This window comes from Capra hircus, chromosome 1 (assembly GCF_001704415.2).
Source record: "Capra hircus breed San Clemente chromosome 1, ASM170441v1, whole genome shotgun sequence".
In the NCBI taxonomy this organism is placed as follows: Eukaryota; Metazoa; Chordata; class Mammalia; order Artiodactyla; family Bovidae; genus Capra; species Capra hircus.
Genome location: NC_030808.1, coordinates 27,953,874 through 27,979,007, shown reverse-complemented (window position 1 = coordinate 27,979,007; position 25,134 = coordinate 27,953,874). Strand labels below are relative to the sequence as shown.

The window sequence follows — 25,134 nt, the reverse complement described above, 5'->3', positions numbered from 1 at the left end:
GAATCAAGTGAGATATAATGTGAAAGTCCTTTCTAAATTATAAAGCATTCTACAAATATTTAATTACCAATACTTATGCATACTTGAGCTTTTCTCAATTAAAAGAGTCTGAGGAATATGTTCTTACTCAATGTTTAAGGTGTACTGATAACTCAGCATTTAGATCAGTTCCTGATCTGAACATTTTTTGTTACATGCTGCCTGTTTTTGGAAGGCTTAATTAGTTAAAAAAAAAAAAAACTTAAAAAAACTATATTCTAGTCACTTGGAAACTCTGTTCATGTAGCTCACTTTGTTCTCTAACCATGCTGATAAATTGTTATTGTTATTTTTTGTACTGACAGCATTAGTGATACTATTGGCAAATATAGAAATAAATGGCTAAAAAGGAAAATGTTTGGTTTCATATGGTAAAGCATACTTTGAATAAGGTGTACAAGAAGTAAAAAGTGAAAAATATTTGAAAGGTAGTGTTTGTCTATATAATGCACTTATTAATCAAAACCCATTTTTTTCCTTTAGCCTCTTGACAATGTTATCATTAATTGCTATGAAAAGTGAAAGATGGTGATATAACTCATCACTTTTTTTTTAAGATTCGTTTCTTCTGTTGATTGACTTATTCACAGTAGCTTGCAGTAATATTCATGTCTTTTTACTATCTACTCTATGCTTACTTTAATTAACTACAATAATGGTTGGTTGGCAATGATGGAAATTGCCAGAGAATCATAAAATATTCAAGCTGGAAATGACTTTAAGGATCATATACCATGGCAGATGAGGAGAGCAAGGTTCATAGAATTTAAACATCCTTAAGGTCACACATCTGGATGGCAGTGTAGATTCTTAAGCTCATTCCTCTGTTCTTTCCTTGCCACAGTGCTCATAGACTATCATGCATTAGCTTAGAGTTTTGGAAGTATTTTAAGGCAATAACATCTTGTTCTCTTTTTAGCTTGTTATCAGGAGTAAAAGTGGAGAAATCTTGTACCGTATTTCACCGTGGGCGAAATATGTGACTCGTGAAGGCAGTAATGTGAACTATGATTGGATACACTGGGATCCAGAATACTCGTATAAAGTGAGAACAACACATCTTTAAATAAATGCTTGCCCAATATTCCTAGGAAAATTAATTTTTACTTTTATAACTTTTATAGTCATGTTCAACTTCTCTCTTCACCACCAATTTAATATTTTACATCATAGTGTACCTGTTTGCTATACATATATCAGAGCCCATCATCTGTAGCCAATAAAATGTAAAAGTGAGTTTTTATTTGAGCGTGTGTTTCTGAAATAGGGGTGGGGCAGAACAGTAAATCTCTGTGTACTACCTGCTAAGGAATACTGATTTTTAAATAAAATTTCAATTAATCAAAGACTCCAGTGGTGTAATATTTATCACTGCTTGGGTCTGAAGCAGAATCAGGGTCCTTAGGAACAATGAAGACGTCTCGTGAATGTATGTTTTTTCATGAATGTTTTAATTGAAGTAATTTTAAAAAATAATAATTAATTTATTTTAATTGGAAGCTAATTACTTTACAATATTGTAGTGGTTTTTGCCATACATTGACATGAATCAGCCATGGGTGTACATGTGTTCCCATCCTGAACCCCCCTTCCACCTCCTTCCTCATCCCATCCCTCAGGGTCATCCCAGTGCACTGGCCCGAGTGCCCTGTCCCATCCATCAAACCTGGGCTGGTGATCTGTTTCACATTAATTGGAGTAATTTTTTAAGGCTGTCTTACTGACAAGAGTTATAAGTATCTTTGAGCTCAATTTTCTGTCCTTTAAGTTATTGAAGCTTATTGATAAATGCTTTGCGTTTAATAATTATATATGCATTTCACAGTTCTTATGTTTTCTCTAAGGCTTAGGCTCAAAATACATCTTCACTCAGTGATAAGCCATAAGTCATTGCATGACTTCTTTTTTAAAATAGGTCTGTTACCATGATCCTAACAAGGATTTTTTTTTCCCAAAAGAAAATTTAATGGAGATAGACAGTGCCTTTCATATGTGAAAGTAGTTTCAAAGTGTTTGAGTTAATTCATCATTTCATTTAACATGCTTAATCGGTTAGTGTCATATCTGCATTTTTGGTCTAATTCTATGTGTAATTTTAATATTCTGTAGTTTAAACATTCCAAACCAAAGAAGCCAAAAGGTCTACGAATTTATGAATCTCACGTGGGAATTTCTTCCTATGAAGGAAAAATAGCTTCTTATAAACATTTTACATGCAATGTACTACCAAGAATCAAAGACCTTGGTAAGTAATAACTGTGATTTTTATTCAGATAAAATTTTAATGAGTCTGTTCTCTTATTAGAAAAGCTAATTACAAGTGTCTTTTTTTGTGTTAAGAGATTAAATATGTAATAGAAATGCATTTTATTTTAGGCTTCTCAAATTGCCTTGTAATAGTGATAGCGTAGAAAAGAGAAATGGAATAAAGATAGAACATAAGAATTCAAGATATTATTCCAATTTCAGTTTTAAGTAATGTGGATTGATGGCTTCCAAAATTGTAGATAAATATATAAGCATAATTACTTTTCTGCAGGAGAGAATTTTTATCAATTTAAGTGGTCATTGATTATAGCCTGTTCGGTTTAGTCTGTTAGGGAAAAAGATCTTACATTTGTAAGTAACTGGAGCTCATTTTGTTTCAGAGTCACTGTAGATACAGCTTCTGTCAGGATGACTTATTTGCCAGATATTTATGGTACATCTTTCTGTGTGAGACACATTGTTCTACATGTTTGTATATGGTACTCTAATGATAGACCCTGTCTCATGGGAACAAACAAGAGTGAATAGTATAATGTCAGATTATTGATTGGAAGTGGTCTAAGTCTGTTATCTTCTTCTTATAGGTTTTTTCCTCATCGTTTCACAGCATATTAGCACCTGCTCCAGTAGCTAGGCAGAAAGAAAAACTACATTTAATTAGTCTGTTTCTAATAGGCAGTCCACATTTTGGCTAGAGGAAAGTCTCTCATGATGAAGTTTTCATTTATATAGGCATTTTGATTACCTGAGATGGTGAGGTCAGGTTCCAGAGACCATAGTTAATTAAATGTATGGAGAAGTTAATGTGAATTATATTTAATAGATATTATATTAAGGTTGTTATATTTGAGATGTTCTCTCATCTCATTCTGTAGTAAATTGTTTATGACCTATATCTTACAGAACTTTTAGCAGAACAGACATTTTCTTTTTCTTTGTGCTTGAACTTCGTAGTTCAGTACTCTCGCATAAATAATTTTGTTGTTGTTCAGTCACTAAGCCATGTCTGACTCTTTGTGACCCCATGAATCGCAGCATGCCAGGCCTCCCTGTCCATCACCATCTCCCAGAGTTCACTCAGACTCATGTCCATCGAGTCGGTGAGGCCATCCAGCCATCTCATCCTCTGTCATCCCCTTCTCCTCCTGCCCCCAATCCCTCCCAGCAACATCTCCTGGAGTTTGTTAAATAAGTTTAAGAATGGTTAATGACATAAAATGAATAATAAAATATACAAATTGATATTTGTCCATAAGATTAATACTTGTTACATAATGGAGAAACAACAAACTCTATATTTTGTTATTAAGTATTATACTTGACATATTATTGAGCAATAGTTTACACACATATTTAAACTGAGAGAGTTAATTTGTTTCTTTTTTAACAGCAAAGCCAAAGATAATAACGTCTCAACAGATTTGGAATCATGGAGTTTATGTTGTCCTTTAAACTTAAGAATCCCTACTTCTGAATGTGAATTTATAATTGTTCCAGTGTTAATTACGTACTAAAATATGTGCACAAGAAGTTAGACTAAAATGAATTAGATTTTGAGAACAGAATAGGAATATTCTTTTTTTTCAGATTTTATTTTATTTTTTTACTTTACAATATTGTATTGGTTTTGCCATACATCAACATGAATCTGTCACGAGTGTACATGTGTTCCCAATCCCGAACCCCTCTCCCACCTCCATCCCCATACCATAACTGGAAATAGAACTGCCTTATGACCCAGCAATTCCGCTGCTGGGTATACACACCAAGGAAACCAGAATTGAAAGAGACATGTGTACCCCAATGTTCATTCCAGCACTGTTTATAATAGCCAGGACATGGAAGCAACCTAGATGTCCATCAGGAATATTTTCTATGTACACTGCAGAAGACAGTCAAATCATATTTGGAAATTTTACCAAATTTTTCTTTGATGAAAAAGAATGTTTTAGTTTTTTAAGAAGACCAAAACTTACTCTACTCTGATTATTTGCTTACATTAAAAACACATTAATAAGTATTTTTAAGTATTAAGAACTTTTAAAAATACATATCTATCTTTTTGAGCCAGTTCATTTAGAGTTAAAGCAAAACACATTTTCAGATAGAGCAAGGAAAGATGTATGTGTGTGTACTTGTGTGTGTGCGCACACAGGTTTACACATGGATGACTATGGAGTAATTTTTTAGGTGCTAGAAACACCTAAAAATGGAAATGGAAGTGGAAAATGGAAGCATTAATGCTGGCTTCATAAAAGCCACCTTTTAGAAAAATTGATTTGATGGTATATCTTAGGCTAGAAATAAGAGAAATATAAAGAAAAAGGTGAAGTAATGTACATGGCATGCAATCAGTTACTTCTATTTGGCTTTCATAATCTTCGAAATGAATATTACAAGTGCAACTGAAGTTTAGCATATGCAGATTGTCATCTTTAATATTCTAAAGCCAAATTAAGAGTATATTTGCATATCATTTATTACTTGTTAAAATGAAGACATTTCAAATAGCTAGACTATAACCCTCAAGAACTAACTGTCCAATTTTGTCTTAGAAGGTCAGACAAGAAAAAAATGTTAAAGTAGTAGAACTTTTTTAAATGACCAGACATTAGATTATGTGAGAAACTTAATGCCTTTTAAACAGGGGGCTGTGTTTATATATATTTTTATTACTTTTTTTATATGTGGCTTTTAATCTCTATTTGACCTTTGCTTATACAGGATATAATTGCATTCAGTTGATGGCGATCATGGAACATGCTTACTATGCCAGTTTTGGTTACCAAATCACAAGCTTCTTTGCAGCTTCAAGGTAAAATGAAGGACATGATATCCATTATCTTATGTGAACAAAAAATTTAAAAAATGGACTGAATTTCTGTGTTTCATATGATGTCTTATGACCTACTTTAAGGTTAACAGAGTTAATAAAATCTGAGCATTTTCTTTTAAGATCATAGGTTCTTCTCTCATCAAACCTTAGAGACTAGCCTGATTTAAGATTGCTTTTCATGAAATGATTTCTGGTATAGAAAATCCAGTTAGCCTGCTGGAATTGTCATGTTTGGAGGCTAAGCTTTAGTCAGAAAATACTGGCTTAGTGAAGCGCCTTGCTAGAGCTCATATCCTTTTCTGGAAAGAGATTCACTTATGTAGGAAGGTAACTGAGAAGGCCCTTGGTGGGATTTATACTACCCACAGAAGTGTCCTTCTTCCCAGGCTGAAATCCAAGGAATATGACTCTCTGAGCAGAAAAACATCAGAGGGTCCTGTGCAGTTGGAGAGGTACCGATCTGAGTGACCACAAGTTGCACAAGTCCAACTTTGCCTCATGGAGCTTACAGTGTGGTGGCATGTAAACATCAATCCAGCTGGTGGTGGTGTTCAGTTGCTAAGGAGTGTCTTTGTTAACCCATGGACTGTAGCACACCAGGCTTTCCTGTCCTTCACCATCTCCAGAGTTTGCTCAAACTCATGTCCATTGATTCAGTGATGCCATCCAACCATCTCATCCTCTGTGGTCCCCTTTTCCTTCTGCTTCAATCTTTCCCAGCATAGGGTCTTTTCCAGTGAATCAACTTTTCACATCAGGTGGCTGAAGTATTGGAGCTACAGCATCAGTCCTTCCAATGAATATGCAGGACTGATTTCTTTTAGGGTTAACTAGTTTGATCTTCTTGCTCTCCAAGGGACTCTCAAGAGTCTCCTTGAGTACCACAGTTCAAAAGCATAAATTCTTCAGCACTCTTCCTTCTTTATGGTCCAACTCTCACATCTGTCCATGACTACTGGAAAAGCCATAGCTTTGAATATAGTCCTTGTGGGCAAAGTAATATCTCTGCATTTTAATACACTGTCTAGATTTATCACAGCTTTTCTTCCAAGGAGCAAGTGTCTTTTAATTTCACGGCTGCAGTCACTGTCTGCAGTGATTTTGGAGCCCAAGAAAATAAGGTCTGTCACTGTTTCCATTTTTTCCCCATCTGTTTGCCATGAAGTGATGGGACCAGACGCCATGATCTTAGACAGAAATCCAGTAATTGTAAATATATTAAGATTTCCACTTGTAATAAAAGCTGAGAAGATGGAAAATTGTTCTGATAGCATAGAACCAGTGGTTTGACCAGTTTAGATTAGATCTAAACTGATGTTGCAACTGAGATTTAAAACATGATTAAGAGATAAGCAGTTTTCAATCTTAAAAAGTGGGGGGTTATCTAGGGAGAAAGGTGAAGTGGGAGTACGTAGATAGCATTCCAGACATAGAGAAAAGATACTGATCCCTTTACTTGTTTCTCTTTATAGGATTTCTCCTTGAACGAGTTATCTGTCCTTATTATCTCTAATTCCTCTACTTCTCTTCTTTCTTGAGTTCATTCCAAGTAGGTACTCTAACTCTTTGCTGAAATTGCTCTTATCTAAGGTACTGATGGCCTCCACATATTAAGTCAATCATCAGTTCTTAGCTTACTTGACCTGTCAGCAGCATTTGGCACAATTGATTACTCACACCTTCTTTCAACTTTTTTTTTTCTTGGCTTTCAGAATATTAAAGTTTCCTGTGGTTTTTCTCACATCTTTTGTTGCTTCTTCTTTATTTCCTTTGTTCTTTCTGACCACTAAAGATGGGCCCTCCTAGTGTGCAGCCCTTGGTTCCATTCCCTTCGGTATTTAAATGAAGTATCTTTAGGATCTCATAATGGCACCCCACTCCAGTACTCTTGCCTGGAAAATCCCATGGACAGAGGAGCCTGGTAGGCTGCAGTCCTTGGGGTCGTGAAGAGTCAGACATGACTGAGCGACTTCACTTTGACCTTTCATTTTCATGCATTGGAGAAGGAAATGGCAACCCACTCCAGTATTCTTGCCTAGAGAATCCCAGGGATGGGGGAGCCTGGTGGGCTGCCGTCTCTGGGGTCGCACAGAGTCGGACACGACTGAAGCGACTTAGCAGTAGCAGCAGTAAGACTCATTCTTATGGTTTAAATACATTTTATATGCCAACCGCCGAATTGAACTCCCCAGTCCTCACCTCTGTTGTGAACTTCAAACAGTTTCTATTTGAGGTTGGGATATTTAATTTGTATCTCATACTTAGCCTGTTCCAGACTATATTTCTGTTCTTATCTTCGAACCTTCTTCTCTTGTTATTTTCCTTAATTCAGTAGATCACATTTCTGTCTTTCAGTTACTTAAGCCAACTACATTATACTTACCTTTTCCCTGTATGGTCTGCACTACACTCTATCAGAAAACTAGCCACCTGTAACTTCAAAATGTATCCCAAATCTGTCTGCTTCTCCTGTGCCCACTGCTACCATTCTGTCCAAGTTGCCACTTCTTACCTGAGTCATTTCATTAGCTCTGTAATGGGTCACTCTGTATTCTCTTTTCTCCCTTTCCTGGCTTTCTCCTCCACACATGGACTACTTTCTGCAAAGTACCCAACGTCATCTGTTTAAGATGAAAATCAGATCATGTCACTTGCATGTCACTCAGAACTCTCTAACAATTTTCAGCGCTCTTTTGAAATAAAAGCCTAAGACCTCATGTTGTCTGGGTCCTGGACAGTGTCTGGAGTCCTCTCTTTCTTGATCATTACACTCCAGTCACACTAGTGTGTTTGCTCTTCTTCAGATGCCCATTTCTGTCTCCAATGCCTCTTTATTTCTGAACACTCTTCCTTTAGATATTTGCATACCTTGCTCCCTACTTCTTTCTTATCTTTGATCAAATATTTCCTTTGTCATAAAACTTTCACGGATGACCTTATTTAAAATAGCAAACCTTCTCGCTAGTGGCCTGGCTTCATTTTTCTTTTGAGCAGTCACTGCTATCTGATATTCCACATATTTTGCTGATTTATTTCCTATCACCCAACTAGAAAACAAATCCCATAAGGCCAGTGATGTTTATTTTGTTCATTAGTGAATCACAGAGCATAGAAAAATTTATGGCACACAGTAGACTGCTTAATTAGTATTTGTAGAGCAAATGAATGAATGAATGAATGAAACTTTAGGGCTGTTTATTCATTGAACATGCTTTTCAGTGAGCGGCAAAAGAGGCCAGGTAGCTAGGATAAGAAGAGTAATGAGTAGAGTGTCACAAATCTAAAGCTTTTGTATGTGTTAAGTCACTTCAGTTGTGTCCAACTCTTTGCAACCCCATGGACTGTAGCCCACCAGGCTCCTCTGTCCATGGGATCCTCCAGGCAAGAATACTGGAGTGGGTTACTGTTTCCTCCTCCAACGGATCTTCCCGACCCAAGGTTAAAGCCCACATCTCTTATGTCTCCAGCACTGGCATGTTGGTTGTTCACCACTAGTGCCATCTTGCAAGCCCCTAAAGCTTTTGGAAGGAACCAAATTAGATTGTGCAGTAGGATCACAAGCATAATTACTTATTTAAAAGGCAAAAGTTGATACTATGACGTGAAGTGAAAGTTGCTCAGTTGTGTCTGACTCTTTGTGACCCCGTGGACTATGCAGTCCATGGAAGTCTCTAGGCCAGAATACTGGAGTGGGTAGCCTCTCCCTTCTCCAGTGAATCTTCCCAACCCAGGAATGGAACCGGGGTCTCCTGCACTGCAGGCGGATTCTTTACCAGCTGAACCATCAGGGAAGCCCTGATGCTGTGATTGACTGCAATACTGAGACTTTACGAAGGTTCAAAAAGGCTTTCCTCTAGGTAGTGAGTTTTGTTTCCTATTTCACAGACTAGAAAACCATTTTTAACACAAATCCATGTACCTGTGAACTGCCCATCTTTCCTGCTTGGGTGGTGACACGGCCCACTGGTACTTGGGGTGTTCCAGTCTGGGAATAAGTAAGTGCAGGAAAGATGGCCTCAATCAAGCCACTAAGGATATTCAAAGAAGTATTCTGAGAGCCCCACAACCCCAGCCATGCGTACACAAAGGGATGGCCAGGTATGTAGACAGGAATGACCATGCCTCTTAAACTAACTAGCTTTGGCAATGGAAATCAGAAGCTCTGAATATGGAGAAGGGGAATTTTACTATCTGCCTACTTAAAATGTGAACTTTTATTGGGTTATAAATTTACAGTTATTAGATTATTTTTATTAAATGCTTGTAAAAATGCCTGATAGCAAATATTAAGCAACTTTGGTCTGTGTCTAATATATCATACTATATTTGCATATTTGAAGTATCTAGTACTGTTCTGCTAAAACAATTGATTGTCAATAAGGAATTGGTTGTTTCCTTTAAATATGATGTGATCTTGTTTTTACTGTCTCTTTTACCTTCAGCCGTTATGGAACTCCTGAAGAGCTGAAAGAACTGGTTGATACAGCTCATTCCATGGGTATTACAGTCCTCTTAGATGTGGTACACAGCCATGCCTCAAAAAATTCAGAAGATGGACTAAATATGTTTGATGGGACTGAGTCCTGTTACTTTCATTATGGACCTAGAGGGACTCATATTCTATGGGATAGTCGGTTATTTGCCTACGCCAGGTATGTACATATAATATGAAATGTCTTATTTGTTTAAAAAATAATTCAAGGAGTTTTACCAAATTCATTGTATGTGTACTCTGTCACTGGTATTTAGTTTCTTAATTTTTTAAAAAAAATTATGAGAAAAGTTTATCATACATTGAATTTACCTTGTTTTGATTAGCACATGTATTAGTGGTAAGTTGCACTAACTTTCAGTTTTACAAATCACATGCTATTTAACATATATTGGTTATATTGCCACTTAAAAGTTTAATGTGAATTTTTTAATTATCTAAAGAACACTTTATCAGTTTGAATTAAACATAGAAAATTGCCTTTTAATTGAAAAATAACATTGTTTTAAGTACACTACTAAAAATACTTCATGTTTTGCTATCTAAATGTTACTGATGTTTTAATTGCAGCAGGATCTTAATAGTATCATGTTTTTGATAGCAGTTAAACTCTACGAACAACTAACATTAGTATGTAATATGTCAGGAATGGTGCCAGGTGTTTTAGATATATTAGCCACTCCAGTACTCTTGCCTGGAAAATCCCATGGACGGAGGAGCCTGGTGGGCTCTCATCTATGGGGTCGCTCAGAGTCAGACACGACTGAGCGACTTCACTTTCACTTTTCACTTTCATGCATTGGAAAGGAAATGGCAACCCACTCCAGTGTTCTTGCCTGGAGAATCCCAGGGATGGCAGAGCCTGGTGGGCTGCCGTCTGTGGGGTTGCGCAGAGTCAGACACGACTTAGCAGCCGCAGCAGCAGCAGCTACATATTTTATTTATTATGCACAACAACTCTGCTTATATGTAGTAAGTACTATTGTTATGACCATCTTTCCGGTAATAAACTAAGGCTTAGTCCTGAAACAGTTTCTTAAGATTAAAACATATCTCTGACTTGCCATCTAATTAGAAGGGTGTTTAAGTGATTAAATTTAAATTCCAAAATATGGCAAAACTTTTTAAACTTGGAAATATTATCAGTTTGTATCCATTTTTTCATCATAAGTGAAAATATAATGAAAATATGTTTTCAGGTGTATTAAAAGTGGCAGGGTGTCAAGTAATATCTAATTAACTTTTTTATAATATTTCTGAAAGAATTTAATGAATTTTCTGTTGGATGTTACACCACAAATAAATAACCACACATATGGAAAACCGAAAGAGTAGAAAACTGCTTCAGCAAATACTTGGATAAAAAGAAAAATTCTAATTTTTGAACATAAATTAATGACTTTACATGGAAGAAGTTGTTTTGCTTCACTCTTAATATCAGGCGTTATTTTATATTTCGTAGCCGTGTAGGAATCACTCATGTCAGATGAAGCAGCATAATATATGAGAAAAGACACAAGAGGCAGAAGCAGATGGCAGGGTTCCAGGCCTAGTTTCACTCTGGTTCAAATTAATCATTCTGGTTCTCAGATTTTTCATTATAAAAGGAGGCAGAGTTTGGGGACTAATACAATTTCCTCCGTAAAGGTATTTTGTATTTGTGTCATCTTATTGAACATTGCTTTTTATACTACAGATTTATAATAAGTAAAAAAAGGACTGAACCTATGTTAATTCTATGATACAACTCTTAATTTCATTGTTGAGTAAATCTTTTAAAAGTAGAATGTGGATGAGAAATACAATTAATGTAGCTTTCTGGTTCATATTTGGATGAATAAGTGTTGACTCTATCCTGCAGAACTGTGTCTTATGAAAAAAGTACACTAAATTGTTAAGTCTTTATGTTTTGAAACAATTTTGGTGTGGAACTGAATCTTAAAAAGAAATACATTCAGTAGATGGATTTCTATGTTATGATACTTTGTTTTATTAAAATATGTATTATACTGTATTTTTTCCATATCTTGAGCTCTCAAAGTCCATTTAAAGTTACCCAGTTTTTTAAAGAAAAGGAATTATACATAACTATCTTTAAAACTTTTCTGGTATTGAAATTAAGACATATTTAAACTTTAATATTTATTTTCTTCTTCATTGAATTAACTGTTAGTCTTTATCAAGTGCTTACTTTTGGTAAATATAATGTATGATTTTAGTTTTTTTTTTTTTTCTTGTGATTTTTTTTTTTTGGTTTTGTTATGTCATGTAGGCTTAAACTTTTGTAAATATAGTTCCATTCAAAATATTTTTCTATAATTCAAATATTTTGTTTATTTCATATGTCTAAATCCTCTAATTTTTATAGAGTTAGTATTTTCTATATAGGTTTATGCTTTTAGTTACAACGTCATTAAACAACATAGATAAATCCTACAAAGCCAAATGTCTTAAAAGCTAAATCGAAATTCACACAAATAATTCTATAATATTTAGGTTTGCCAATTTATAACATGCTAAAGATTCCAGGATTCTTATCTTTGAATTATTTTCTCAATGCATGCATGTTAAATTGCTTCAGTCATGTTTGACTCTTTGTGACCCTATGCACTATGGCCTGCCAGGCTGCCCTGTCCTTCAGATTCTCCAGGCAAGAATATCGGAGTAGGTTGCCATGCTCTCCTACAGGGGATCTTCCTGACCCAGAGATGGAACCCATGTCTCGTATGTCTCTTGTATGGGCAGGCTGGTTCTTTACCACTAGTGCCACCTAGGAAGCACATACTGTGGTATAATTGATTAAAATCTTTATTGACAAAATTTATATTAGCCTGATGAAAATATATTACAGTTTTTCTTTTACATTCTCTTCCTTCTCTTCTGACTAGTTGGAAAGTGTTAGTCACTCAGTCAGTCGTGTTGGACTCTTTCAAACCAATGGACTGTAGCCCACCAGGCTCCTCTGTCCAGGGAATTCTCCAGGCAAGAATACTGGAGTGGGGTGCCATTCCCATCTCCAGAGGATCTTCCTGACTCAGGATTCAAACCCTGGTCCCCTGCATTGCAGGCAGATTCTTTATTGTTTGAGCCACCAGGGAAGCCCCATCTCACCAGTTATAGCATATGTAATATAACATTGTTTTGGTGTAATGCGAAAACTGTTTTTATAATCAGCGTTCATGATTAAAGTCCTTTGCTTTTTTGGTTGTTTACTGCTGCTTAACAAGCCTGCTCAACATGCAGTGACTCCAGATAAGGGCAGTTGATTATTTTACTTTTAGATCTGCAGTTGGGGCATAGGTCAGTGTGACATCTGTCCTCTTTTCCTTGTTATGGTCTAGGTCTGGAACAGACACAGCGTCATTTCTGCTGCAATTTATAATCCAAACAATTACAGATTTGGGGGCATGTATCCTTTAATTTCACTGTTAGGAGTATCAAAGAATTTTACAGTTAAATTTCACAAATTTCCACATCTAACACATTTTATCCATACATAGTAAATATGCCATTTCACAAATTCAAAAGAGATATATTAAAATAACTGTCTATGTGAAAATATTATTGTTTTTCTCAGCTATATTTCTGTGATAGAGGGTTTGTCCGAAATCGGCAATTTTCAAAAAAAAATACTAATCAATATAAAAGTAATAATGTCATTTTTGTTAATTAGAAAATATAAAAAGGCATAGGAAGCCAGAATATAAATTATTATTCTTTATAAATACAAATAACATTGTTTGTATGTGGCTGTACTTAATAAGTATTCTTTTTATGCATGTAGGGAAAGGAAAGTTGCTCAATCATGTTCTACTCTTTGTGACACCATGGACTATACAGTCCATGGAATTCTCCAGGCCAGAATACTGAGTGGGTTGCCATTCTGTTCTCCAAGGGATCTTCCCAACCCAGAGATCGAACCCAGGTCTCCTGTATTGCAGGTGGACTCTTTACCCACTGAGCCATAAGGGAAGCCCAAGAATATTGGAGTGGGTAGCCTATCTCTTTTCCAGAGTATCTTCCTGACCCAGGAATCGAACCAGGGTCTCCTGCACTGCAGGCAGATTCTTTACCAGCTAAGCTACATGTTTCATCCATATAATCACAGGAAAACACAAACTTTTTCCATTACTCTATACTTAGGATAGCAACTGGTTTATAATTTTCAGTTTGTTTCTTATCCAGATGAAATCAGCAATTATATTTATACTTCATGTTTTAAAAGACGGGGCATTTTTTACCCCTTATCTTTAATGTGTTGATTAATATTATATTCCATTAGAAAGTGGATATAAAAAGGGTTCATGGTTAACCTATGATCCTAATAAGCCTCTTTTTTGAAAACTTGGAATAATTTTTGAGAACTTGGAATAATATTTGAAATTATCATATTTACTGTTTGGAAAAGTTGATCTTATGTAGAATCAGTTTCTACCAAGATATGTTGCTGATGCTCATTTCATCCTGTCTCTATGTCACAACCTGTCACCACTTATAATTTCTGATTCAAGTGCCATCATCAGAGTTACCAGAATTAAATCTCTCACTCTGAGTAGTACCAGAGATCCTGACTGTGCTATTTCATTACCTGCTATGAATAAATTTCCAATCAGGAGCTGCCCATGTTTTAATTTTCTGTCTACTTGGCTGAACTGCCTTCTAGCTCTGTGAAATTACTAATGACAGTTCATAACAGAGATTGGCTTGTTCTTTCTTTAGTTGGTAAAGAGAACTTCTTGATAAATCTGTCACCCATAAGTTTCAGAAGTTTCTAGAATGAGAAATAATGGATATCATTTAATGGTTTCAGTTTTAAATTCTATTTTTTGCATATGTGTCTGGCACTATGTAAATGCACTTGATAAAATTATGAAGACAACTGCACATTTGTGGAGCTTAAACAATTATTATATCTTAACCTTTACTAAAGCACTAGATGAAAATAGTTTCTTTCTTGAGTATTTCCTTCAAAGATAAGATATGAATCTCAAAGGAGATAGCATAGTAGAGCTAATGCTCTTTTTTTCTTTTTCCCCAGAACCTTACATTTAGGTACAAAAGTAATCATATTTCTGTCAGCATGAGTTTGTAATGTGACAACTATTAGGCAGGAAGACGCTTTACTCTTATCTTGAGTTATTAGAGTTCCTTTAAGAAATAAAAGTGAATCTAGCTTGATCTTTTAGGGTCCTAACTACATAGAATAAAATAGCCTTTAGTATAGACACTATAGTATTATTTGGGTCTTTTACTTCTTTCTAAGTCCTTCCCACAAGTTAGAACGTGGAAGGAAATTCATGGGGACCATCTCTGCTGAGGGTGGATATTTGGATCTTAAATATTCTGTGATATCTTATGTGGTATTTCTTTTTTAATTTGTTAATATAGTGAATTGCATTTACTGATTTTGAATGTCAAGTCAATCTTGCATTTCAGGGATAAGGTCTCAGAAACATAGGTACTAAAATTATAAACAAAGATTTGGAATGTATTTATATGATATTTGTTGTTTAGTCACTAAATTGTGTCCAACTCTTTTGCAACCCCATGGACTGTATAGCTTGCCAGGCTACTCTGTCTATAGGATTTTCCATGCAAGAGTAGTGGAATAGGTTGCCATTTCCTTCTCCAGGGGATCTTCCTGAGCCAGGGATTGAACCTGCATCTCCTGGATGCATCTCTTGCGTTATAGGCATATTCTTTACTGCTGAGCCACCAGGGAAGCCCATTTTTATGATATTGCATCATGACTAAATCAGTTATTAATGATAAATCTTTATTTAAGAATTACTGTGCATTGATATATTAATTAGCCTTCCCTGGTGGCTCAGACGGTAAAGCGTCTGCCTGCAATGTGGGTGACCCAGGTTCAATCCCTGGGTTGGGAAGATCCCTTGGAGAAGGAAATGGCAACCCACTCCAGTACTCTTGCCTGGAAAATTCCATGGACAGAGGAGCCTGGTAGGCTACAGTCTATGGGATCGCAAAGAGTCGGACACGACTGAGTGACTTCACTTTGTACTTTGATATATTAATTAATGAGTATATGATGTCATGATGACTAGCAGGATATTTAAAAGCTATGCATCCAGGACATGAATGCAAATATCTAAATTTTTTTTTAAAGAAAACTTTAAAGTCGTATGCTGTTCTGTGATTTTTTTTTTTTAAAGCAAAGAACAAAAAGCCACAGACCATCAAGGGAAATGATTGCTCTTTTTTTAATAGTAAAAATGGCCACACACACACAAAAAAACAAAAACAGAAAAACAGCATGAAGAAGGTAAATGTGTTCAACTCCTGTTAAAAATAGGTATCTGAAAAAGTTTTAGCTTCATATAGGATACATTGATAGATATATATGCTTGAAATTTCTGCACATATGCTTATCAGAAGTTAGGGAATAAACAAATGTAAAAAATAACTCCCTTCAGGGTATAGGTGACATTTTAACAACTAATTTGAAATAGCTGCTTTCAAGGAAAGTTTAGCTATGGGGAAATCATTTGGGGCAAAATAGCAAGAAAAAATTTCCATCTTTGTGCTTTTATTACCACACATAATTTCAGTCATAAAGAAAGTTTGATGTGCATATGCATGAATCTTGGAGCATTTTTTGCCAAGCTTCTAAAATTGTTGCAATTTTAGTTTATCTCAAACCCATTGGTTATAATTATAAATACCATTGATTTTCTTTCATTTATATCTATGTAATATCACATAGATATATCTATTTTAGTGAGCTGTTATAGCCAGGATAAGTATTAAAATCACATACCAAAGTGGTTTAAGTTTAACCACGTCTTGACTATTTTATCTTTATTTTAAAGTTAGTTTCTTTTTGTGTAGCTATTAACACATTACTAACGTGGCATGTATTTATGCTGAAAAGTAAATACATACATGGAGGAGTGTGCTGAAAAGTTATTACTGATAAAGCACACAGTCAAAAACGTTTACAGGTAATTGCTTAGGTAAATTAAGGTTAACATCAAAGTTTTTTTTTTTTTAAGCAACAGAAACTTTTTTCTGATCAATTTATTCATAAATTTAGTGAATGATTTTTTAACTAGACTTCCTAAGTATATACCCTATGTCCTATCTTTAAGGAGACAATAGTTTTCATATATGTTATTAATATTTAGTACAAAACCCTAAAAGAAAGTACATGCTTAATTTCTTAGGATAGGTTTCAGAACACTTAGTATTTTTTAAAATTAAAGTAAAAAACACAATATTGTTTTAGACAAATACCTGTCCTGTTCAATATAAGAAGCAAATCATGGATGATTTAAAGACAATTTTGGACATCGATTTAGCAAACAGCTAGCTATTCCAAAGGGAATCAGGTAATTAAAAGTAAACAATAACTTATGCAGCCTATTCATTAAGAATATTAAAAGTTCACAGAATTATTTTTAATAATGCTGGATGTCCCATAAAATTATTTCTGTTTTCTTCTTTTATAGTATTTTTTCTCTTCTTTTTAGTAACTCTTATTTCACCTTGATTAAGGAAACTGGTTAAATGTACTATTTCAAAGAAGGTAGAGTCAGACAGACTCTAATGCAGACAGACTCTAATGCAGACAGACTAATTCTCTTTTGTACAAGAGATTAAGAAAGTTGCTGTATCAATCTAATCTGTCTGGATTTGAGTTTGAATGGTAGAAATATAACTTCTCTCACAGGGTTTATGAGATTATTCAGCTTTGCAGAAAGGTTTCTACTGATGCAGAGCACAGCACTGGAGTAAGGATTTACAGTCTTTGTATAAACTTTGTGCCTGGTATTATCTGCCTCGTTTATTCCCACAAGCCTAAAATTTAAGTACACAGGGATATCCTGAAAATATCTTGAGTATTTAGGTTTTACTCCTAACACTCTCCTTCTTAAATGCAAACTCACTCTAAGATAGGACTGTTCTTGGTAATTTACCTTAAATTTGAAAATATTGAGCATGGCTCTAGAAGCAGCTTTTTAAACTTCAGACATGGGTACATGCTTGTGAAAATGGTCTGAAAGTCCCTATTCAATGGTTGTTCATTTAAGTCTGGGAATTTTCTCAAGTCAATGATAATGTCTGGGTTTTTCTTAGGACCTTTTTAAACAAGCAGGTGCAATGTGAAAAAAAAATCAATTTTTCTGTTTTTATCTGTGTGTACCAAAACAACTTGTTTAAGCATGTCTCTTTTCCAGGTTATGGACTAGCAGTTTTGAAGTTATGAAGAGGTATTTCATGGTTTCCTAGCTGAATGATTTCCTTAGTGTAATGCTGCTGATAAATAACCCATGTTATAGCAAGCCAGTTATTTTCAGAAAGTATAGGTATCTCTTAAAATTTTGGAAGGACACATATTTATCAGCAACATAAAAATTATTTATTTTTTAAGGGTCTCCCCTATTGCCATTCATTTGGATCAGTGATCAGATGTATTTTTCTCTAACTTCTGAATTTCCCATCCACATTTTGTGATGGTGAGATCTCTCTATTTGGTCTTCACTCTATCTTCTTTTTCTTTCACTGTTAGTAAGACAAGCCATCAGCATCAGGATTTCTTTCATTGTCTCTTTCCAGCTTAAAATATCTCCCCAAGATTAGACCTTTTCCCGAGTAGCATTTCAAACTTCTATATGCTAGAAGTGTTAGTAAAACTCAAGGGAAGTTGTAGTTGACATTTTCTCTTAATTCTTTTGGAAACAAAACAGTGTAACAGCCAACTTTTCTAACAAGCCTATTCTTAGCACTGTGTAGAGATGGCAAATGAGGCCAACTAACTCTCTAATGGGTCACCTGGTCTCTGTAAGCGATGTTGACCATGATGATTATGAAAGTGAGAAGAAAGTGTTAGTCATTCAGTCATGTTTGACTCTCTGTGACCCCATGAACTATAGTCTGCCAGTCTCCTCTGTCCATGGAATTCTCCAGGCAAGAATACTAGAGTCCACATACCATGAACCTACTTAAAAGTGTACAGTTCCAGTGCCTTGAGTCTAGCCACAGAGCTGTGCAACCATGAGCATAATCAATTCTAGAAAAATCTTATTACTCCTAAAAGAAACCCTCTACCCGTTAGTGTATGTGTATGTGTGTGCGTATGTGTGCTCAGTAGCATCTGACTCCTTACAACTCCATGGACAGACTGTGGTCAGCCTGGCTCCTTCCTATGGGAAATCCTATGGGATTTCCCAGGCAAGAATCCTGGAGTGGGTAGCCATTTCCTTCTCCAGGGGATCTTCCCAACCCAGGGATCACACCTGGGTCTCCTGCAGTGCAGGCGGATCTTTACAGCTGAGCCAGCAGGGAAGTTCCTGATGATTAGAGTGGTAGCCTTTATGAAGGGTCATTCAATTTGAAGGCATTAGGTGCCTTGCATACCTTATTGAACTTTCTTCTCTAACCACCTGATATACAGTGTCTCCTCCAATCTTTTGCCGTTTCCTATCTTCTGTCCCTGCCTCATTTTTCTCTGTTGCACTTACCACCATTTTGCATTTGAAAAAGATAGTAATAACTTGTTAATTTTTTGAATTTAGTGATATATTTGTTGTTTATATATTAAATATGGAAGTAAAGCTAATAATTTATTGTTTACTATAGATTACATTTTAAGTAAAGCACTATCTGTCTCTTAAACTTTTCAACATGAAATTTTCTTGCCATGAAATTGACACTGCAAAGTATCAGTTTGGTAGGGTTACCTATTCTTTGCGCTTTCCTGGTGGCTCAGACTGTAAAGAATCTGCCTGCAATGTGGGAGACCTGGGTTCAATTCCTGGGTCAGGAAGATCCCCTGGAGGAGGAAATGACAGCCCACTCCAGTATTCTTGCCTGAAGAATCCCCATTAAGGGAGGAGCCTGGCAGGCTACAGTCCATGGGGTCGCAAAGAGGCAGACACGACTGAGCGCAGCTCAGCACACCTACTGTTTAGAACTCTGTTCACTGAAGAAAGCTGTCAATGATACTTCCAGCCACAATGATGATGATGATAATAATAAATACTAATTATAGTATAGATATAAGAGATCTGAAATAAGTGATTTTAGAATTAAATGACCTTTATCTCTCTGATCTCAAACAGGCTAACACTTGAATCTGAGTTTCATATATGAGAGCTCATAATAATAATATTATTATTTATGTGCCACAGAGTAGTTGTTTAAACTATATAAAATAACATCATTGGAAATACATGACATACTATATGTAGAACATTATGAAGAGTTTAGAGTTGTACTTTCAGATGTTTACTAAAGGTGAAAGCAGGTCTCAAGTCACAAACCAGCCATACCTTAGTCACTGCTGAGGGAAGCACCAGGTGGCAGTCTTGGCAACCCAGAACAAATGTCTGAAGGAGCTGCCACTTTCAAGCTCCTAATGATGATTACCATGTGAGAATGTGACCCGTGAAGCCACATCTTCCAGTTCTTTGAGTAAAGTCAGAAGCCCACATTTTATATGAAATATTCCCATTTTTAAATGCCTGCAATTACTTTATATTTTTGAAGTTATTGTGCAGACTAAGCGAACAAAAATTTGGGATTGATGATAATCTCTGGGCCACCAGGGCTATCTGTGGACTTTGAGATGGGCCTTAGGTTGAAAGAGTTTCAGATTCTATAAAACCTCCAAAATTAAGTAGTAAATTAGATACTGAGTCAGATATGATAAAAAGACATCACAGTTTAAACACAACATTGTAATTCAACTTTCTTTGCAATAGCGGTCATGATTTTATAGACCTAAACTTGTAGTGTGATACTGTCACTCAGCAGAATTATGTTAGCATCTCTTTCATTTTAAGTAGCCAATGAGTCAGTAAAATAAGTACCTCTTAAGATCAAGTTCAATAAATCAAAATTCACATTCACTGAAGAAATGGACAGAGTCAGAATTCAGTAGCCTTTTTTATTTTAATTGCATCTAGGTTTTAAGTAATTTCTTTAAAAATATATAAATGTAGTTATTGACTTTTGGAGGAATTATACAGAATGGGTAGAGGCTTGCTGGGTTCAAATACTGTTTCCACCACTTAGCATGTAACCAAAACCAGGTTAGTTAACAATCCTAAGTTTAATTTTTTTTTATCTGTAAAATAAGATTCTAATTGTATCTCCTTTGTGTGACTGTAAAGATTCAGTGACAGACTAAATGCTAGTGGAATTTTGCTAAGAGAATGCACTGGTCATAGCAAATACCCTCTTCCAACAACGCCAGAGATGAATCAACACATGGGCATCAACAGATGGTTAGTACCAAAATCAGATTGATTATATTCTTTGCAACTGAAGATGGAGAAACTTTATATAAAAGGCAAAAATAAGAGTGGGAGCTAACTGTGGCTTAGATCATGAACTCCTTATTGCAAAATTCAGACTTAAATTGAAGAAAGTAGGGAAAACCACTAGGCTATTCAGGTATGACCTAAATCAAATCCCTTATGATTATACTGTGGAAGTGGCAAATAGATTCAAGAAATTAGATCTGATAGAGTGCCTGAGGAACTATGGACAGAGGTTCATAATATTGTATAGGAGGCAGTGATTAAGACCATCTTCAAGAAAAAGAAATGCAAAAAGGCAAAATGGTTATCTGAGGAAGCCTTAACAAATAGCTGAGCAAAAAGAGAAGTGAAAGACAAAGGAGAAAAGGAAAGACATACCCATCTGAATGCAGAGTTCCAAAGAATAGCAAAGAGATAAGAAAGCCTTCCTAAGTGGTCAATGCAAAGAAATAGAGGAAAACAATAGAATGGGAAAGACTAGAGATCTCTTCAAGAAAATTAGTGATACCAAGGTAATATTTCTTGCAAAAAGTGAAAGTGAAAGTCACTCAGTCCTGTCCACTCTTTGTGACCCCATCAGCTGTACAGTCTATGGAATTCTTCAGGCCAGAATATCCACTGGAGTGGATAGCCTTTCCCTGCTCCAGGGGATCTTCCCAACCCAGGGATTGAACCCAGACCTCCTGGATTACAGGTGGATTCTTTACCAACTGAGCCACAAGGGAAGCCCATTTCATGCAAAGATGGGCACAATAAAGGACAGAAATGGTATGGACCTAGCAGAAGATATTAAGAAGAGGTGGTAAGAATACACAGAAAAATTATACAAAAAAGATCTTATTGACCTGGATAACCATGGTGGTGATCACTCACCTAGAGCCAGACATCCTGGAGTGAAGTCAAGTGGGCCTTAAGAAGAATCACTGTGAACAAAGCTAGTGGAGGTGATGTCATTCCAGCTGAACTATTTCAAATCCTAAAAGATAATGCTTTTAAAGTGCTGCACTCAATATGCCAGCAAATTTGGAAAACTCAGCAGTGGCCACAGGACTGGAAAAGGTCTGTTTTCATTCCATTCCCAAAGAAACACAATACTAAAGAAAATTCAAACTACCACACAATTGTACTCATTTCACAGGCTAGCAAAGTAATGCTCAAAGTCCTTCCAAGCTAGAATTCAACAGTATGCAAACCAAGAACTTCCAGATGTACAAACTGGATTTAGAAAAGGAAGAGGAACTAGAAATCAAATTGCCAACATCCATTGGATCATAGAAAAAGCAAGAGAGTTCAAGAAAAACATCTACTTCTGCTTCATTGACTATGTTAAAGCCTTTGACTGTGTGGATCACAACCAGCTGTGGAAAAGTCTTCAAGAGATGGAAATACCAGACCACCTTACCTGCCCCTTGAGAAACCTGTATGCAGGTCAAGAAGCAACAGTTAGAACCGGACATGGAACAATGGATTGGTTCCAAATTAGGAAAGGAGTATGTCAAGGCTATATATTGTCACCCTTATTATTTAACTTCTATGCAGAGTACATCATGAGAAACATTGAGCTGATGAAGCACAAGCTGGAGTCAGGATTGCCAGGAGAAATATCAGTAACCTTAGGGATGCAGATGACACCACCCTTATGGCAGAGAGCAAAAGGGAACTAAAAGCCTCCTGATGAAGTTGAAAGGGGAGATCGAAAAAGCTGGCTTAAAACTCAGTATTCAAAAAGCTAAGATTATGGCATCTGGTCCCATCGCTTCATGGCAGATAGATTGGGAAACAATGGAAACAGTGACAGACTTTATTTTCTTGGGCTCCAAAATCACTGCATATGGTGACTGCAGCCATGAAATTAAAAAGACACTTGCTCCTTGGAAGAAAAGCTATGGCAAACCTAGACAGCATATTAAAAAGAAGAGACATTACTTTGCCGACAAAGGTCTGTATAGTGACCTATCATTTGCCAGTAGTCATGTATGGATATGAGTGTTGGACCATAAAGAAGGCTGTGCACTGAAGAATTGATGCTTTTAAACTGTGGTGTTGGAGAAGACTCTTGAGAGCCCCTTAGACTGCAAGGAGATCAAACCAGTCCATCCTAAAGGAAATCAGTCCTGAATATTCATTGAAGGACTGATGATAAAGCTGAAACTCCAATACTTTGGCCACCTAATGTGAAAAGCTGAGTCATTAGAAAAGACCCTGATGCTGGGAAAGATAGAAGGCAGGAGGAGAAGGGTTTGACAGAGGATGAGATGGTTGGATGGTCTCACTGACTCCAGGATACGGTAAAGTGCGGGGGTCCAGCCCTGGTGGATCCAGGGTAATTCCAAGGGGAGATGGAATCGGCGTCCTAGGAAAAAACTTATTTAATTACAGATATAAAGAGAGATTAGAAAAGAATAGTGTAGTAGGAAAATTAGTGGAGAAAAAGAGGCTGAATAACTTGGTTTACGTGGAATACCAATAAAACTCCAAGACAAGGAATTTGCACCACCTACGTAAGCCACAGGCATCTTTCCATTCTCCTGAAGGAGAGGAGGCACTGAGCCCTCCCCGGTCTGATCTTAGAAGCTCAGGCAAAATTAGCAGGCTTGGTGAGTACCCACGTTCCAGATGGGAATTCAGCCAGAAGGGAAAAAAAGAACGACACGGGGGAATCAGTCCTTCCAGAAACTGATCCTATTTCTTTATTTTTCAGGTTTGCTTATATACTTTTTGTTATACATAGGGATGAATACAGAGTCACGCAGGGGTCAGCAGACCTGACCCTTGTCAAAATCAGATGCTTCATGTAAATGTATACAAAGGTCTTAGGGGTTTTACATTATCTTCTGGCCATGAGGCCTGCTGACATTTTATGGCCCTTTCTGATAACGGTAAGTCAACCAGAAAACTTATTTTTTCCAGGGGTGATTTTTTCTTAAACCAGGCACCACCCTCCAAATAAAGTTGCATTCCTATATGGTGAGGGTGTAGTAGGTTACAATCAAGAAAGGAATTTACTTAGCCTAAGGTTTAACATGATTAATCTTAAAGGTTAATGCTTATTTTTCCTATATGCTAGTTATTTTCATTATAAGGGCAGGGAATAATGGAGATTTAGCAGCAAATATTGGCTCAACAAATGAAAAACCCTTCACCAATATAATTTCTAATCAACCCACTAATACTATACTAATAATTTTGTAACTTCTCAAAACCGTCTGTATATAGAAAGTTTAAAGCATCTCCTGCCTCTCACAGTTGGGAGGCTGTAAACAATCACATGTGGCCGGACAAACCCGCTCAGGCAGGCTAGAGAACCTTCAGAGGGGTTTGTAAGTTGAAACACTCTTGTCACGCCCAGGAATTTTTATTAACTGGAGCTGCAAGTTAACTCCTTCTCGGAGAGAAATGGTGATGGGGGAGAGCCCCCTGTAAAGTCAGAGGTGTAGGTGAGAGCATAAGTAAAGTAGGCAGACTCTGGTTTTGGGGGTAGATGCTCGGGAACAGGGGGTTTCCTGAGGCTCGATCCCGCCTTTGTGTATGCTAAAGCCTCCTTCCTCATGACCTTTGCCATGGGCAGAGTTCCTCACGCTGGCTCCCGGCAGTAAAGAACAGGGAAGCCTGGCGTGCTGCAGTCCATTGGGTTGCAACGCATCAGATATGACTGAGCAACTGGACAGCAACAAGCAATTCACTTTTCGCTGTGTCTGGTTTGTAGTTGTGATAATCGCTTCTGTCACCATCATTGCCGCAGCATTGTTAGAGTCTTCTTGTGGGCAGATTAACTAGCCAACCTATTCCTCTGAAGCATATTTAGAGGCTTGAAGGCAAGTAATTGCAATATTTTTTGTGAGCCCAATGTGTGTCGTTATTGCTGTAAATCTTTGTTGTGGTCTCATTATTCTTTAAAAACACATGAAAATGTTTTCTTGGTAGAAACTCCAAATTAGGAACATTTGTGGAAATGACCAGTGGTGATCAACATCTAACAGTATTGAGAAATCACGGCCAAGAGCATTGGTAGCGGTAGAAAGCCCATCAAAGTCAGAAATGAGCACTGTGAGCACAGCTCTGCAAGGGCACTCAGGTGCAGCAGCAAACAGTTCCACTCTCTGTAATTGTCCCTATGGGCATCGTTAGACTGCAATGGAGTATAATAATTGATCATAATGAATGTGAGTCATTTAAAAAGAAAAAACAATTTTAAGTCATATTCAAAAGTGTTT

At 36.5% G+C, this 25,134-nt stretch overlaps 1 protein-coding gene across 1 annotated transcript in view; it reads left to right on the top strand.

Annotated features, from left to right (window-relative positions):
• The window catches only part of GBE1 (1,4-alpha-glucan branching enzyme 1), a 310,726-nt gene that overhangs the window by 155,698 nt on the left and 129,894 nt on the right, over nt 1–25,134 (top strand). Inside the window, exons 4-7 of the mRNA XM_018054118.1 lie at nt 959–1,084; nt 2,149–2,284; nt 5,032–5,122; nt 9,586–9,795. Coding sequence (XP_017909607.1) covers nt 959–1,084; nt 2,149–2,284; nt 5,032–5,122; nt 9,586–9,795 — 563 coding nt within the window. The remainder of the gene's footprint in view (nt 1–958; nt 1,085–2,148; nt 2,285–5,031; nt 5,123–9,585; nt 9,796–25,134) is intronic.